At 37.8% G+C, this 19123-nt stretch overlaps 2 protein-coding genes across 2 annotated transcripts in view; both read right to left on the reverse strand.

Annotated features, from left to right (window-relative positions):
* The window catches only part of LOC133640867 (zinc finger protein with KRAB and SCAN domains 3-like), a 257581-nt gene that overhangs the window by 124636 nt on the left and 113822 nt on the right, over positions 1-19123 (reverse strand). The gene's annotated exons all lie outside the window — the stretch shown is intronic.
* LOC133640716 (gastrula zinc finger protein XlCGF8.2DB-like) lies at positions 945-16937 on the reverse strand. The gene is made up of 2 exons (XM_062034289.1): positions 16662-16937; positions 945-3035 (listed from the first exon to the last, which is right to left on the reverse strand). The coding sequence occupies exon 2, from the start codon at positions 2983-2985 to the stop codon at positions 1993-1995; it is 993 nt and encodes a 330-aa protein (XP_061890273.1). The 5' UTR covers positions 2986-3035; positions 16662-16937; the 3' UTR covers positions 945-1992.

Here is a 19123-nt window from a genome sequence, read left to right on the forward strand (position 1 = left end):
AAAAATATTGACTTACTAAGTCATAATAATGACATACTTAGTATCTCAGGTAACTAGGACTGTTTTGTGTATTGATTTTACTTTACGGAAAAAATATCGAGATATATATAGTATAGGGCTGCAACTAACGATTAATTTGATAATCGATTAATATGTCGATTATTACTTCGATTAATCGATTAATAGTCGGATAAAAGAGACAAACTACATTTCTATCCTATCCAGTATTTTATTGGGAAAAAACCAGCATACTGGCACCATACTTATTTTGATTATTGTTTCTCAGCTGTTTGTAAATGTTGCAGTTTATAAATAAAGGTTTATTTACTAAAAAAAAAAAAAAAAAAAACTTTTTTTTTTTTTTTTAAAAAGCCTCTGCGCATGCGCATAGCATAGATCCAACGAATCGATGACTAAATTAATCGGCAACTATTTTTATAATCGATTTTGATCGATTAGTTGTTGCAGCCCTAATATAGTATATCGGCATTCAGCATATGGAGCGGCAAACACAACCAAAAATTGTAGGCTTCCTCACGCGACGAAGCCGGCTTAGTTCACCAAAGTCTGTAGTCTATTGTCCCCCCCCAGGCTGTGGTGGCAGCGATGAGATGGAGACGTGATGGCGACAGGCCGAGTTACACTGAGTTGTTTGCCAATAAATAGCTTCACACAACCATTAAGCATGAGTGGAAGAAAGGTTTTTGTGTTATCATTCATATTCTCTGAAGAATGGCCAAGAAATCATAAATTCTCCCAGGGTATGTATACTTATGAGCACGACTGTATGTACACACACAACTATACATGGTAAGTACTTTCACATGTCTCTTTTATAAGTTACAAAAAAAAAATAAACCTACAGATTCTAATAGCAGAGTCAATTTTTTTCTTTTTTCGTGGCGTATCTTAGCAAGAATGTCATTTGTTCCAATAAAAAAAAAATATCCTGAATTTATTTGTTCCCATTCAGCAATTGTTTTGTTTTTTTTGACGGACATTTTTTAATGATGCATAAAGTAAATATAATGCTTCCAGAAGATGGTTCAGATGTGAACCAGTAAATATGTACTCAAAAGTAAAGGTATGAACACATGTAAAACACATATCATATAAGGGAGTTCATCTCTGGAATGAATTACAATTAGAAATGAAAACACACTTCATACATACAGTACATAAAAAAAAAAAACATGTTTAAAACTGAATGGTGAATATTTATATAGTTGAGCTGTCAAAATGAACAAGTTACCTCGTGTGATTAATCAACAACAACAAAAAATACTGCAATCATGAACAGACATTGATTAATAATGCAATTTATTTGCATACGTCAGTACAAAGGTGAGTGAGGAGACCCCGACCGGTGTGCCCGCTGGCAAATTTCACTCCAAAATACATCCTGAAAGAACTTCAGACAAAATTGCTACCAGGTTGTGTGCAAATAAATGACATGCATTCAAGTAAAATGTTTAAAAACGGTCCTTAAAAATACAATTACATTTGTTTACAAATATTGGGGTCTTTTCTGAAGCTAATTGTAATCATAAACTCAAGTAGTGCTCTGTGATTAATCATAATAAATCAAAATTCCAAAATGTGATTAATCTTATTCAAAAACCTAATGAATGTGACAGCCCTACTATATGCACGCTACATGTTTATTGTATCTACTCTTTTCTATCACAGAAAATTGTTTATTTTATGGAGACAATGTTGCATATTAATACATCAAAAACATTAATCTAAAATATATAATGTATAAATGGTAGAAGAATATTAACAAGATTGTGTTATACACACAGCAATGATGTCACACATGTTGTATGTGCTGATGTTAGAAAGTTAACATTACAGTTTTAACAGTTTATTTCCAATCCTGCAGCTTCTCACCAGCACACTTGTGTTTCTTACACTGGTACTTATGAGAGAATCTTTCACCACACACACTGCAACTCAACACTTTCTCACCAGTGTGTGTTCTCATGTGTACTACACAGTTTCTTGTACAGGAATATGTTTTTTACCAGTGTGTGTTCTCATGTGTGCTTTCAAATTTTGACTTTGCACAAAACCTTTGCCGCAGACCGAACAGGTAAAAGGTTTTTCTCCAGTGTGCAATCTCATGTGTTTCTTCAAACATTGACTTTGTGTAAAACCTTTACCACAGATTGAACAGGTGAAGGGCTTTTCTCCGGTGTGTGTTCTCATGTGTACTTTTAAACACTGGCTTTGTATGAAATCTTTACCGCAGACTGAGCAAGCAAAAGGTTTTTCCCCAGTGTGTGTTCTCATGTGCACTTTTAAACACTGACTTTGTATATAACCTTTACCGCAAATCGAGCAAGAAAAAGGCTTCTCGCCAGTGTGTATTCTCGTGTGTTTTTTCAAATCACAACTTTGCGTGAACCCTTTACCACACACTGAACAGATAAAAGGTTTTTCTCCAGTGTGCGTTCTCATGTGCTCTTTCAACACGTCTTTTCGCGCAAACCCTTTACCGCACTCTGAGCAGGAGAAAGGTTTTTCTCCGGTGTGTATTCTCATGTGTACTTTCAGATTATAATGCTGATTAAAGTTTTTGTCGCAGAGAGTGCATGTGAAGTGTGTGTTGTCAGTGTGACATGTCTTATCATCTTTAGAGTCTTCATCATCAGTGTCAGGAGAGTGTGACGTTGTGTCCTCACTATCTGATAGTGGAGCTAAGAGCTTGTCTGCTTGTGATCCTCCACAGTGGTCTCCATCAGCTTCTGTTGTCATGTGTTGAGTTGAGCTGCTGCTTGGAGGCTCCGCCTCTCTCTTCTCCTCACTTTCACCTTTGACCTCATCACCTTCACTCTTCACAATGACACGGATCACATGGTCATCCTCCGGTCCTTCAAACTCCTCCTGACTGACGCCGTGTTCCTCATCTTCCTCTTTAATGTGAGGGAGCTGTGGCTCCTCCTCTTCCTCTTTAATGTGGGGGGCTTGCTGCTGCTCCATCCTGAAGCTCCACTTCTGCTGCTCAGGGAGAAGATGTTCTTCACAGACGTCTGCGGGGCATAAGAAGACAAACACGTGCTTTAGAAACATCCAGCTTTGCTCAGTCACATGAGACATTCAGTACGTTTACATGACTTTATTGTCAAATAAAGTCATGTTAATGACAAACCAACTTGTTGTATGAACTGGCTAAAAATCTTAGTGGGGGACAAACAAGTTGCCCTTTACTAGACATCGACCAATTTGTTTTTTTCAGGGCCAATACTGATTATTAGTAGTCAAGGAGGCCGATAACTAGAGATGTCCGATAATATCGGACTGCCGATATTTTCGGCGGATAAATGCTTTAAAATGTGATATCGGAAAATATCGGTATCGGTTTCAAAAAGTACAATTCATGACTTTTTAAAAGGCCGCTGTGTACACAGACGTAGGGAGAAGTACGGAGCGCCAATAAACCTTAAAGGCACTGCCTTTGCGTGCCGGCCCAGTCACATAATATCTACGGCTTTTCACACACACAAGTGAATGCAATCCATACTTGGTCAACAGCCATACAGGTCACACTGAGGGTGGTCGTATAAACAACTTTAACACTGTTACAAATATGCGCCACACTGTGAACCCACACCAAACAAGAATGACAAACACATTTCGGGAGAACATCCGCACCGTAACACAACATAAACACAACAGGACAAATACCCAGAACCCCTTGCAGCACTAACTCTTCCGGGACGCTACAATATACACCCCCCGCTACACTCCAACATCCCAACACCCCATCCACCTCAACCTCCTCAGCATGTCCCAAATTCCAAGCTGCTGTTTTGAGGCATGTTAAAAAAAATAATGCACTTTGTGACTTCAATAATAAATATGGCAGTGCCATGTTGGCATTTTTTTTCCATAACTTGAGTTGATTTATTTTGGAAAACCTTGTTACATTGTTTAATGCATCCAGCGGGGCATCACAACAAAATTAGGCATAATAATGTGTTAATTCCACGACTGTATTTATCGGTATCGGTTGATATCGGAATCGGTAATTAAGAGTTGGACAATATCGGAATATCGGCAAAAAAAGCCATTATCGGACATCTCTACTTTTTACTTTTACCTGAGTTTTTTTTGCGAAGAAGAAACGCTACTTTTACTGCGTTATATTGAGGTTCATTCCGACCGTGACAGCTTTATCAAAATGATTTACAATCTATTGATTAAGGCTTGCAAATTCGTGTTAATGTGTCAGCGAGTCATCTTCCGACGGTGACATTTGATTCCATTTCACCAATCAAACGCGGCCTGGCAGTCACATGACTCTGTTTGACCTTTCCAACGTAAGCTCAAGGGACGCTTGACTGCAGCCCACCAAACAAATGCAGCCTGTCATTCTACCTCGCGTATAACAAGCCGGTGGTGAAATAGGTCAGTGTTTTGAAGTGAATGATAAAATAGAAACCTACTTGCTTAATAAATGTCAAAATGTTCCCAAAGGAGACACTTTAATTAGGTGGCATGACACCAGCACATCCCCAGTCGGTAACACTTTAGTATGATTAACACATATTCACCAATAATAAGTTGCTTAAAGGCCTACTGAAAGCCACTACTACCGACCACGCAGTCTGATAGTTTATACATCAATGATGAAATCTTAACATTGCAACACATGCCAATACGGCCGGGTTAACTAATAAAGTGACATTTTAAATTTCCCGGGAAATATCCGGCTGAAACGTCGCGGTATGATGACGTATGCGCGTGACGTAGGCAGTTAAACGGAAGTTATGGTACCCCGTAGAATCCTATACAAAAAGCTCTGTTTTCATTTCATAATTCCACAGTATTCTGGACATCTTTTGCAATTTGTTTAATGAACAATGAAGGCTGCAAAGAAGACAGTTGTAGGTGGGATCGGTGTATTAGCAGCGGACTACAGCAACACAACCAGGAGGACTTTGTTGGAGAGCAGACGCGCCAGCCGGCGACCTCAACTTGACTTCCTACGTCTCCGGGCCGCCAAACGCATCGGGTGAAGTCCTTCGTCCTTCCGTCGATCGCTGGAACGCAGGTGAGCACGGGTGTTGATGAGCAGATGAAGGCTGGCTGGCGTAGGTGGAGAGCTAATGTTTTTAGCATAGCTCTGTGCGGTCCGGTTGCTAAGTAGGCTTCAATGGCGTCGTTAGCACAGCATTGTTAACCTTCGCCAGCCTGGAAAGCATTAACCGTGTAGTTACATGTCCACGGTTTAATAGTATTGTTGATTTTCTATCTATCCTTCCAGTCAGGGGTTTATTTTTTTTCTTTCTATATGCAGTTAAAGCACGATGCTATCACGTTAGCTCGTAGCTAAAGCGTTTCGCCGATGTATTGTCGTGGAGATAAAAGGCACTGAATGTCCATTTCGCGTTCTCGACTCTCATTTTCAAGAGGATATAGTATCCCAGGTGGTTTAAAATACAAATCAGTGATCCACAATAGAAAAAGGACAGAGTGTGGAATCCAATGAGCCAGCTTGTACCTAAGTTACGGTCAGAGCGAAAAAAAATATGTATTTCACTGCATTCTAGTCCGTCACTCTAACGTTCCTCGTCCACGAATCTTTCATCCTCGCTCAAATTAATGGGGTAATCGTCCGAATAGCTCTAGCTGCGTTAAAAACAATAGGAAAATATGAGGGAGTGAACAACTGACAACGTCACGCTACTTCCGGTAGGGGCAAGGTTTTTTTTTTATCAGAGACCAAAAGTTGTGAACTTTATCGACGTTGTTCTCTACTAAATCCTTTCAGCAAAAATATGGCAATATCGCAAAATGATCAGGTATGACACATAGAATAGATCTGCTATCCCCGTTTAAATAAATAAAAAATTCATTTCAGTAGAACTTTAATAACATGCAAATTAGTAACATATTGGCTCTTAATTAGTCATTATTAAGTACTTATTAATGCCTTGTTCTGCATGGCCTTATTATAGGGCTGGGCGATATGGCCTTTAATTAATATCTCAATATTTTTAGGCCATGTCACGATACACGATATATACCTCAATATTTTGCCTTAGCCTTGAATGAACACTTGATGCATATAATCACAGCAGTATGATGATTCTATGTGTCTACATTAAAACATTCTTCTTCATTCTGCATTAATATATTCTACTTTTAAACTTTCATGCAGAGAGGGAAACCACAACTAAGTCAATTTAGCAAAAGTGTATTCATTAAACAGTTATTAAGCAGTGGCACAAACATTCATGTCATTTCCAAAACAGAAAGTGCAAGATTGTCAGAGACATTTTAAAACAAGCTATAAGTGCACTTTTGTGCATGATGTCACTAAGATGACATATCAAAACAACACTAAATTAAAGTGCACTTTTTGTACAGAATGCCACTACAATAGTTTAAAACAAATAAAGTGCACTTTTGTGCATGATGTCACACAAGATATATCAATAAGTGTCAAATAAAAATGAGCTGCATAATAGGAAATCAAATAGTGTACACTACTGTTCAAAAGTTTGGGGTCACCCAAACAATTTTGTGGAATAGCCTTCATTTCTAAGAACAAGAATAGACTGTCGAGTTTCAGATGAAAGTTCTCTTTTTCTGGCCATTTTGAGCGTTTAATTGACCCCACAAATGTGATGCTCCAGAAACTCAATCTGCTCAAAGGAAGGTCAGTTTTGTAGCTTCTGTAACGAGCTAAACTGTTTTCAGATGTGTGAACATGATTGCACAAGGATTTTCTAATCATCAATTAGCCTTCTGAGCCAATGAGCAAACACATTGTACCATTAGAACACTGGAGTGATAGTTGCTGGAAATGGGCCTCTATACACCTATGTAGATATTGCACCAAAAACCAGACATTTGCAGCTAGAATAGTCATTTACCACATTAGCAATGTATAGAGTGTATTTCTTTAAAGTTAAGACTAGTTTAAAGTTATCTTCATTGAAAAGTACAGTGCTTTTCCTTCAAAAATAAGGACATTTCAATGTGACCCCAAACTTTTGAACGGTAGTGTATGTCCTTCACTATGTGGTAGGTTCCTGCGGACGTTATCTCCTTCTGTTGTTGACTATTTTTTTCATACGGTGTTGATCTGGAAATTGTTGCTTGGGCATTTTGTGGGTGTGGCACCGAACGGAGATGTTGACATGCAGAGTTTCAAGCACTCCTTATTCTCTAGCGGGTGACTTTTCAAATGATGCTACAAAAAGTAGCAGTAATGCTACTTTTTGTAGCAACGCTTTTGCCGCATACTTGACATATTACGGTTGTCTGTTCAACATCTTCCAGCTTGAAGCCAAACCACCGCCAGACGATGCACCCTGTGCTGTTTCTCTTGGGAATTAATTATTCCTTCATTTGTTACCAGATTTGCGCCTTCTCTCTCTCGTATTACCACTCGCACCGCACCGCTAGCATCACAGCTAACCTTACCCATGCCGCTACCTCTCTGCTCGGCGAGAGCGTATGACGTAGCACGCGCGACAGTATGTGACGTATGTAAGAAGGTGTGCTTGTTTTATGTCTCTGCGAGAAGGAGAGACAACAAAGAGTGAGAAAAGCCTGCAGTGTAATGCCCGCAGCTAAAAGCAACTGTGTGAGAACAAATACTCGAATATCACGATATAGTCATTTTCTATATCGCACAGAGACAAACCCGCGATATATCGAGTATATTTGATATATCGCCCAGACCTACCTGATTATACAACCAGTAAGCCATTAACTCAGAGTCTTCCCTCAATAACCTCAGAATTATTGCTTATTAGTAACCCTAACCCTTATATGTTCCCCATACTAAAGCAGTGTTTCCCACACATTCATTTATTTGTGGCGGCCCGCCACGAAAGAATTACGTCCGCCACAAATAAAATAAAAAAATATTTATTTTATTTTATTTTTATTTTTTTTGTCCTTTCCAGCTTCTCAGGCAAATCATATAGTTGATGTAGATGCCCATATAGGCTGTTCAGATTTACTTTACAAAAGACAAGTGTAGGATACTTCTCTTGTTGCCTTATTTGTATTTGACCACTACTGTTTTCTGTTTATTTGTTACTGACTGTGGCAGGACACCTCTGCCTCTGTTTCACTTTATGTTGCTGGTAAATAATATGGCTGTAGTAGTAGGCTAAATTACATTATTTAGTATGCACTAATTAAAGGGGCAGAGCTTTAAGAGACATTTTAGCTTTTATATTTTATAAGATATATTTTTTGTAAGAACCACAATTAATAAATATATTTCAGTGAATAACTTATTGTTCAAATCTGTATATAAATATGTACATAAAGTGTTGTAATTATATTGTAAAATGGATGGATGGATGGACGTTTAAAACAAAACTGTTATTATTAATTAGTAAGTATACATTTTTTGAGCCTTTTTAGAGAAAATCATATCATTGTAGTAAATTATGCAAATCACTCAATGATGTCATGGTGACCACGCCCATAGCCACGCCCCCACCGCCACAGGTATCTTGGCAGTTTATGGGAAACACTGTAAAGTGTTACCCTCCACTGTTTGAGAAAATTGGTAAGCAGAAACCTAAACCAGTTGACTAAAATAGCGACCTTCATGTACTGTATGTCTGTGATGATCTGAAAAAAACACAAGTGTCATTTAAACACATTAAACGTCACCAATGACACCAAATAGAAGTTGAAAGTAGTAGTAGCTGATAAATCCAGAACTCGAAAGATACTCGCACTAGCTTATTATGTAGCATTCTCTTCTTCTACTGTGTTTACATTACCACATACCTAAACAAGTTGAAATGACACAGAATGCTGGACGACAGCAAAGACTTACTGTGGAGCAAAGACAGCGTCCACAATGTACATCCGAACATGACATGACAATCAACAATGTCCCCACAAAGAAGGATAAAAACAACTGAAATATTCTTGATTGCTAAAACAAAGTTGATGGGGGAAATATCACTCAAAGGAAGACATGAAACTGATACAGGAAAATACCCCAAAAAAAGAGAAAAAGCCACCAAAATAGGAGCGCAAGACAAGAACTAAAACACTACACACAGGAAAACAGCAAAAAACTCAAAAAGAGTCAGGGCGTGATGTGACAGGTGGTGACAGTACACCTACTTTGAGACAAGAGCTATAGTGATGCATGCTTGGTTATGCTTTAAAGTCATATCCAACAATTGCGACAACAACTTTTTACTGTCAACTGAGTTTCGTTTTTTAATGATTTCTGCTGGTTTCAACGCAAAAAATGTGCCTTGGCTCAAGAAAGGTTGAAACATACTGCTGTAGAGGATGTCAATCATCTGTTTGTGGGATGTGAGAGAGTACATGTGTTTTGGGAGGAGATCAGACATTGGCTTAGAAACAAGAGTGTGGAAATGTCCCAGTTTGCAATAGAAGACATCAAATTTGGCATATTTATAAATGACAATAACTTAGAAATGCTCATCAATATTATTATGCTTCAAGCTAAATTTTTTATACATCATTGTAGATTTCTGAAAGTAAAACCTACATTTTCCCATTGGCTTAATTGATTGATTGATTGAGAAGTTTATTGACATCTTAAGGAATTGAATCCATGTAATGCTTTAAAAAGGCAAATGGATGGCACAAAAAGCCAAAGGGCTTGTTTCCCTTGTGGTCCGTTAAATATTCATCACATTTGATACATTCAATAATAAACGATATATAAACTGTAACATGTATATAAAAAATTACGTTAAAAAAATGGATAAATTATGTACATATACTGTACACAGTATACATGTCAGGTGATTTGAAAAACAATGTATACAAAAAAAGGGTTGAAGGGGTATATAAACTATGTACATGACACTATGTACATGTTGACTCCAAGAGTGTGCAAAACAGAATGAGAAAATATATATACACTATTACCACATATAAATATATATACACTATAACCACATATAACTATATAAACACTATAACCACATATAAATATATAAACACTATAACCACATATAAATATATATACACTATAACCACATATACATATATATAAAGCACATATAAATATATATATATATATATATATATATATATATATATATATATATATATATATATATATATATATATATATATATATATATATATATATATATATATATATATATATACTATGACCACATATACCGGTACATATATATAAACCACATATAAATATATATACACTATAACCACATCAATATATATACACTAACCACATATAAATATATATACACTATAACCACATATACATATATATAAACCACATATAAATATATATACACTATATATATATATATATATATACGAACTTGCGAACTTGTTGGGAGTTTCCTCCTCTCCCAGCTCGCTAGCCTCAACCTCAACCTTGGTATTTACCGTGATGACGGACTGGCAGTGTGTCGCGCCTCGCCAAGGAGCAGCGAGAATACCAAGAAGCGTATATGCCAAATCTTCAAAGAGAACGGTCTACGGATCACAATTGAAGCCAACAAGCAAACCGTCAACTTCCTCGACGTCACTTTCAACCTGAGGAATAACAGCTACCAACCATTCACGAAACCCAACACAACACTCCAATACGTGCACCATGACAGCAACCACCCACCCACCACCACGAAAAGAATACCTACCGGAATTAATAAAAGACTATCGATGCTGTCATCTAGCAAAGCTGAATTCGACAAAGCAACCCCCCCGTACCAAAAAGCACTTGATGAATGCGGATACAACTTCACCCTCACCTACGAACCCACGCCAGGAAACCAACCAAAAAGGAGCAGAAAACGAAACAACATTATCTGGTACAACCCCCCATACAGCAAAAACGTCTCAACTAATATTGGCCACAAATTCCTCACCCTGATCGACAAACACTTCCCCAAAGGCAACACCCTAAGAAAAGTATTCAACAAGAACAACATTAAATTGAGCTACAGCTGCATGAACAACATGCAGCAAATAATTTCAAACCACAATAAAGCAATTGAAAAGGAGCCGCCCACCACCAGGCAGAACGACTCCAAAACCGACAAAAACTGCAACTGCCGCAAGAAACCTGATTGCCCTCTCAACGGGGGGTGCTTACAATCATCAGTTGTTTACCAAGCAAAGGTAATACGCAAGGACATTAACACATCCGACACATACGTAGGATTAACTGAGGGAGAATTCAAAACCAGATGGAACAATCACAAGGCTTCTTTCAGATGCAAAAGCCTGCGGAACACTACAGAACTCAGCAAACACATTTGGAATCTCAAAGACAATAATGTTGAATACTCAATAACATGGCAAATTCTTGCATCCAGCACACCTTACAACAGTGGTAACAAAAGATGCAACCTATGCTTAAAAGAGAAACTGTTTATCATATACCGCCCAGAGTTGTCATCCCTCAACAAGCGCAGCGAAATTGTATCAGCATGCCGTCACAGAAGGAAACACCTCCTAGGTAACACATGAGTCAATCACCACGCCCCCACGCCTGCCTGTACCCACCCACTCTGTGCCCTATATAAACCATGGTATGTGAATGCTTCCATTAAAATCTCCTGAGGATTGAGGAAATCCCTCATGAAACAGGCCTGTAGAGATGAAATAGTCTTGTGATTTTTTCCCACACATACATATTACGCTCTACCACGGTATCGAGCACTATTTTTTGGATAATCTAATTAAGACATATATTCCGCTCCAAATTCACTTTTGTTGAGCACTGTACGACGATCAGAAATGGAAAAATTCAACATCGACTACTCCACGAAGAACATTCCCATACCCGCGCAGAATGACTACAAGCTAAGGCTCATAGAGAAGACGGAACACTTCCTGAGAAGGATGCGGTGGAAAGCACACTTTTTCCTCCACCCGGAAACAAATGGAACACAAAAGAAAACTTACGGATTTAAATCCACCAAGAACCCACCCACAGTTGAGGAACTAAAGGATTTTGAGAACGACATGCTCAAAATGATACAATCAGTCAAATTCAAGCCAGTTCGCAACCCACTCCTCACCAAGCTGAAAAATGACACGGAGCGCATCAAGAAAGTAAGCAACCTCATCATATCTGCCGACAAAACCACAAATTTCTACAGAATGAACATACAAGAACATAACACTTTACTGGACAGAAGCATCACCAAATCATACAAAAAAGCACAACCCAACACTTTACAGAACATCCACCTGGAAAACAAACGGATCGCGGCTGAACTGGACATCGAGGACAGGGTGGACGCCACAGCCAACAAGGAAGCCTTCATCACATTGAAGGACCACAAACCCAACTTCGCAAATAACCCATCATGCCGACTAATAAACCCAACTAAATCCGAAATAGGAAAAATCAGCAAAACAATCCTGGACAGAATCAACACAAAAATTACAGACAAAACACCACTCAACCAATGGAGAAATACAGCAGCAGTAATCAAATGGTTCAGCAACATCCAAGACAAACAACAGCACAACTTCATCTCCTTCGATGTCGAAGAATTTTACCCTTCCATCACGCAAGACCTACTGACCAAAGCACTAGACTTTGCCTCGGACTACGACTCAATCACAGGCAACGAAAGAAACATCATCATCCACGCAAAGAAATCCATACTCTTCCGCAACGGTACACCATGGCAAAAAAAGAACAATTCAACATTCGACGTCACTATGGGGAGTTTCGACGGAGCAGAAACGTGCGAACTTGTTGGGAGTTTCCTCCTCTCCCAGCTCGCTAGCCTCAACCTCAACCTTGGTATTTACCGTGATGACGGACTGGCAGTGTGTCGCGCCTCGCCAAGGAGCAGCGAGAATACCAAGAAGCGTATATGCCAAATCTTCAAAGAGAACGGTCTACGGATCACAATTGAAGCCAACAAGCAAACCGTCAACTTCCTCGACGTCACTTTCAACCTGAGGAATAACAGCTACCAACCATTCACGAAACCCAACACAACACTCCAATACGTGCACCATGACAGCAACCACCCACCCACCACCACGAAAAGAATACCTACCGGAATTAATAAAAGACTATCGATGCTGTCATCTAGCAAAGCTGAATTCGACAAAGCAACCCCCCCGTACCAAAAAGCACTTGATGAATGCGGATACAACTTCACCCTCACCTACGAACCCACGCCAGGAAACCAACCAAAAAGGAGCAGAAAACGAAACAACATTATCTGGTACAACCCCCCATACAGCAAAAACGTCTCAACTAATATTGGCCACAAATTCCTCACCCTGATCGACAAACACTTCCCCAAAGGCAACACCCTAAGAAAAGTATTCAACAAGAACAACATTAAATTGAGCTACAGCTGCATGAACAACATGCAGCAAATAATTTCAAACCACAATAAAGCAATTGAAAAGGAGCCGCCCACCACCAGGCAGAACGACTCCAAAACCGACAAAAACTGCAACTGCCGCAAGAAACCTGATTGCCCTCTCAACGGGGGGTGCTTACAATCATCAGTTGTTTACCAAGCAAAGGTAATACGCAAGGACATTAACACATCCGACACATACGTAGGATTAACTGAGGGAGAATTCAAAACCAGATGGAACAATCACAAGGCTTCTTTCAGATGCAAAAGCCTGCGGAACACTACAGAACTCAGCAAACACATTTGGAATCTCAAAGACAATAATGTTGAATACTCAATAACATGGCAAATTCTTGCATCCAGCACACCTTACAACAGTGGTAACAAAAGATGCAACCTATGCTTAAAAGAGAAACTGTTTATCATATACCGCCCAGAGTTGTCATCCCTCAACAAGCGCAGCGAAATTGTATCAGCATGCCGTCACAGAAGGAAACACCTCCTAGGTAACACATGAGTCAATCACCACGCCCCCACGCCTGCCTGTACCCACCCACTCTGTGCCCTATATAAACCATGGTATGTGAATGCTTCCATTAAAATCTCCTGAGGATTGAGGAAATCCCTCATGAAACAGGCCTGTAGAGATGAAATAGTCTTGTGATTTTTTCCCACACATACATATATATATATATATATATATATATATATATATATATATATATATATATATATATATATATATATACACTATAACCACATATACATATACATAAACCACATATAAATATATATACACTATAACCACATAAATATATATACACTATAACCACATATAAATATATATACACTATAACCACATAAATATATATACACTATAACCACATATAAATATATACACTATAACCACATATACACTATAACCACATATACATATATATATATATATAAAGCACATATAAATATATATACACTATAACCACATATAAATACTGTATATATACACTATAACCACATATACATAAATACATAAAGCACATATAAATATATATACACTATAACCACATATAAATACTGTATATATACACTATAACCACATATACATATATATATAAAGCACATATAAATATATATACACTATAACCACATATAAATATATATACACTATAACCACATATACATATATATAAAGCACATATAAATATATATACACTATAACCACATATAAATATATATACACTATAACCATATATAAATATATATACACTATAACCACATATAAATATATATAAACCACATATAAATATATATACACTATAACCACATATAAATATATATACACTATAACCACATATAAATATATATAAACCACATATAAATATATATAAACCACATATAAATATATATACACTATAATCACATATAAATATATATAAACCACACATAAATATATATATAAACCACATATAAATATATATACACTATAACCACATATAAATATATATACACTATAATCACATATAAACCTGTTTGATGCTTGGAAGAGTTGCTGGGGATCAATGTTGGTTCAGATCAGGTAGAGGTTGAGCTGAGCCAGGATTTTATGGCAGTTTTAAAATTCAGTAGGGAAGTTGGAATTTTAAGGTATGTTGGTAGTGCATTCCACTGTGTGGTGGCACAATAGTAGAATACATTTTTTCCTATGAGAGTCTTGAATTTGGGGGTGACAAGGTCTGAGGAAGTCCTTCTGGTGTAGTACCTGTGAGCATCACTTACTCTGGTGAAATAGTTGGACAGTTTCTCTGAGTATTTTGAATACCAGGCACATTGCGATTCGGTGTACTCTTTCCTCAACTCTAAGCCATCCCAATTTGGTAAAGTGGGCTTGAGTTAGGTGAGTCCTGTACGGGAGGTTGAGCAGGAGTCTCACCAGCTTGTTTTGGGAAGTTTGCAGTTTAGTTTTCAGTGGCTTGGGGATACCGGTGAAGCATGAGGTGCAGGCGTAGTCAAAATGAGGGCACCGGCAAGGAAGGGTCTTAAGTGTATCCCTCTTGATGAACGCAGAAATCCTGCCCAAAAATCTACTTTTATTATTGATCTTGGTGATTGTTTTTAATGCCATTTTTTCACCGGAGATGCTTTTAAATTAGCAATAAAATTAACAATAAAATCTTTGAATTTGATTAAAAGTACAAAAGCCCTTCAACTGATACCCTTGTTAAAACATTTCAAATGCTTTAGATAGCCCTTTTTGTCTTTTTTATTTTGTCTTTTTTATTTTTTTAGTATTATTACTCTCTGTATTTGCTTTTGATTTAATTCCTTGTTGTTGAAAATGCCTTAACCTTTGTCGGAATTTTCAAATGTATGTTTGTTGGTCAATAAAAAAAATAAAAAAAAATAAAAAATTGAAATCCTGTAGGTAGTGTATATATCCCCCCCTCCCGCCCCATTTTTTGTATACATTGTTTTTCAAATCACCTGACATGTGTACTGTGTATATGTACATAATTTATCCATTTTTTAACATATTTTTTTATATACATGTTACAGGTTATATATATTTTATTATTGAATGTGTCAAATGTGATGAATATTTAATGCCATTTTTTCACCTGAGGTGCTTTTAAATTAACAATAAAATCTTGGAATTTGATTAAAAGTACAAAAGCCCTTCAATTGATATCCTTGTAAAAACATTTAAAATGATTATTACTCTCTCTATTTGCTTTTAATTTATTTTCTTGTTGTTGAAAATGCCTTAACCTTTGTCTGAATGAAATGTATGTTTGTTGGTCAGTTAAAAAACAACAAATATTTAACACCTGTACATAGTGTATATACCCCCCCTTCCCCCCATTTTTTGTATATATTGTTTTTCAAATCACCTGACATGTGTACTGTGTATATGTACATCATTTATCCATTTTTTTTATACATGTTGCAGGTTATATATCTTTTAATTGAATGTATCAAATGTGATGAATATTTAATGGCCCACAATAGAAACAAGCTTTTTGGCTTTTTGTGCCATCCATTTGCCTTTTTAAAGCATTACATGGATTCAATTCTTTAAGATGTCAATAAACTTTTCAATCAATCAATCAAAACTTCCACTCACTTAACTTATTCCAAGTGTTCTTTCATGTTCATAATCAAATATAAAAGTTTTGCTGGAGAAATGTCCCTTTGTACTCTGCTATCTTTTCGAACATTACAAATATTTCTTCCACGGCCAGTTAGTCGCTGATTCACCAACACTTTCATCATTGCTATTTTACACTTTTCCCACACAATCCCAACATTTATACTCACATTTGATCTCTTCTTTAGCGATGTGTTGATCACTTCCGCGTCTCTTTGTTAGCAGCTAACAAGCTAAGCTAGCTAGCAAGCTAAGCTAACTAGCAAGTTGAGCCTGAGAGGTCCCAACATTCATTGAGACGAGTTGAGTTAATCCTGACAACAATTAAGCACGTTTAGTTTTACATACGATGGACAAATAGGTACAAAAGGTAAAAATGAAGGAATAAATTCAGACTTAAAGATCGCACTGCTATGTTGCGTTTTACTGAATGCACAATCGCCCCACGCATGCGCAACTTACGTCACTTCCTGTCCACTTTTTTTTTTAAATAACTTTATTTGCCTACTTCTTTTCCGGGTTTTTTTGTTTGCTGTTGGCAAAACAATTTACGTTGCAATACTGCCACCATTTTAAGATGTACACTATATTGCCAAAAGTATTTGGCCACCTGCCTTGACTCACATATGATCTTGAAGTGCCATCCCATTCCTAACCCATAGGGTTCAATATGATGTCGGTCCACCTTTTGCAGCTATTACAGCTTCAACTCTTCTGGGAAGGCTGTCCACAAGGTTGCGGAGTGTGTTTATAGGAATTTTCCACCATTCTTCCAAAAGCGCATTGGTGAGGTTGCACACTGATGTTAGTCGAGAAGGTCTCCGTTCTAATTCATCCCGAAGTTGTTCTATCGGGTTCAGGTCAGGACTCTGTGCAGGCCAGTCAAGTTCATCCACACCAGACTCTGTCATCCATTTCTTTATGGACCTTGCTTTGTGCACTGGTGCACAGTCATGTTGGAAGAGGAAGGGGCCCGCTCCAAACTGTTACCACAAAGTTGGGAGCATGGAATTGTCCAAAATGTTTTGGTACCCTGGAGCATTCAAAGTTATTTTCACCAGAACTAAGGGGCCAAGCCCAACTCCTGAAAAACAACCCCACACCATAATTCCTCCTCCACCCTGCCTGTCCCTGGATCCAGGGCCGGCCCGTGGCATAGGCCGTATAGGCAAATGCTAAGGGCGCCGTCCATCAGGGGGCGCCACGCCAGTGCCACAAATGTTGGAGAAAAAAAAAAAAAAAAGTTGGTACTATTATTTCTAAATACAAAAAATAATCCCACGTTAATTAAAATGCAAAGTAAAGCCTATTTAATAGAAATATAATTTGTTACATTCTTTTAAGCAGGTGTTTTTTGTTAACATTGTTATTGCCTTCTGTTTAGCTAATGTTTGCCCTGCAGGTAATAGTCACTTTTCCACCCCTTTATATATTAGGTATAGTTGTAAGCCTAGTTGTTAAAGTGCACATCATTAATGTTAATTAAGCAATATCACATGAGAGGGAATACTGTTTTTTAATTTGAGCACTGCTGTGATTCGGTTAAAGATAATCATAACATAACATTCTCATATAATATGTTAATTTGCTTTCTTTAAGTAAAAAAAAGGTCAAAGACAAAGCTATTCGGTTTCTTGTGAGTATATACACTTCACTGCCGATGTGGGGGGGCGCCACCTAAAATCTTGCCTAGGGCGCCAGATTGGTTAGGGCCAGGCCTGCCTGGATCTCTGAGCTTGCCTTGCCCTAGCTTGGACTTCCGCACCTCGCTCAACACTCCCGGTAACACTCAACATATAATCACTACACATAGTCGCACACATACACATTTTAGATTAGTTACACGCCTCATTTCGTATTGCATTTAGATAAATAGAGCTAAACGACGTCCCTGCATCTGTGCCGTCTCCTTTCTCCCCCCCTTTATCGTAACATTGTATCAGATAATCATCTGCCAGTGCAGCAGCATCTGCAACAGTTTTAACTCCACGTTCTTGTTGTGTATGTGTCAAAGGGAAGGAGGTGACACCAAGTGTAACCCACGTCACACATGACAGTGTTTAAAGATGACGTGTCAGCTGACTTTAAGCGCCCTCCGGTTTGGCTGCCGCTACTCCAATCAGCGCAGGTGCAAGAAGTTAGCTGCTCTAACAGATAAAATAACGAAACGGTAAGATGCAAAGTCAACTTGACTATCATCTTTTGAGTTAAAGTTCAATGAAGCGCATGCAATTGGTTAAATGCACGATGCGCACCCTGAACTCCATTGTAAACATGTGCGTTTCTACATTATTTGTGTTTGTTCTATTTTATTTTATGCTTAAATCTATCACGTTCACATTGGTTTAGTTTGTAGTGATGTGACTTTGATTTTGATAATTGTTTCGCTCATATTATGATTGTAATATTTGAATGGATGGATGAAGTTGTGGCAGTTGCAAATTTCACCAAGACTCAATTGCTTTTCCAAACATTTTTAATGATGAACTGCCAACATGAGAATCCCAAACAGGAAGTGCTTAAAGTTTAAGGATTTTGTAAAAACACAGAGACAAAGTCTAAGTTCATCGTGTTCTTCATGGTGTTTTTAAAACTGCACCAATTTTTTTCCTCAGAATTTTCAACTAACTTG

The sequence above is a fragment of the Entelurus aequoreus genome, linkage group LG23 (assembly GCF_033978785.1).
Source record: "Entelurus aequoreus isolate RoL-2023_Sb linkage group LG23, RoL_Eaeq_v1.1, whole genome shotgun sequence".
NCBI classification, from domain to species: Eukaryota; Metazoa; Chordata; class Actinopteri; order Syngnathiformes; family Syngnathidae; genus Entelurus; species Entelurus aequoreus.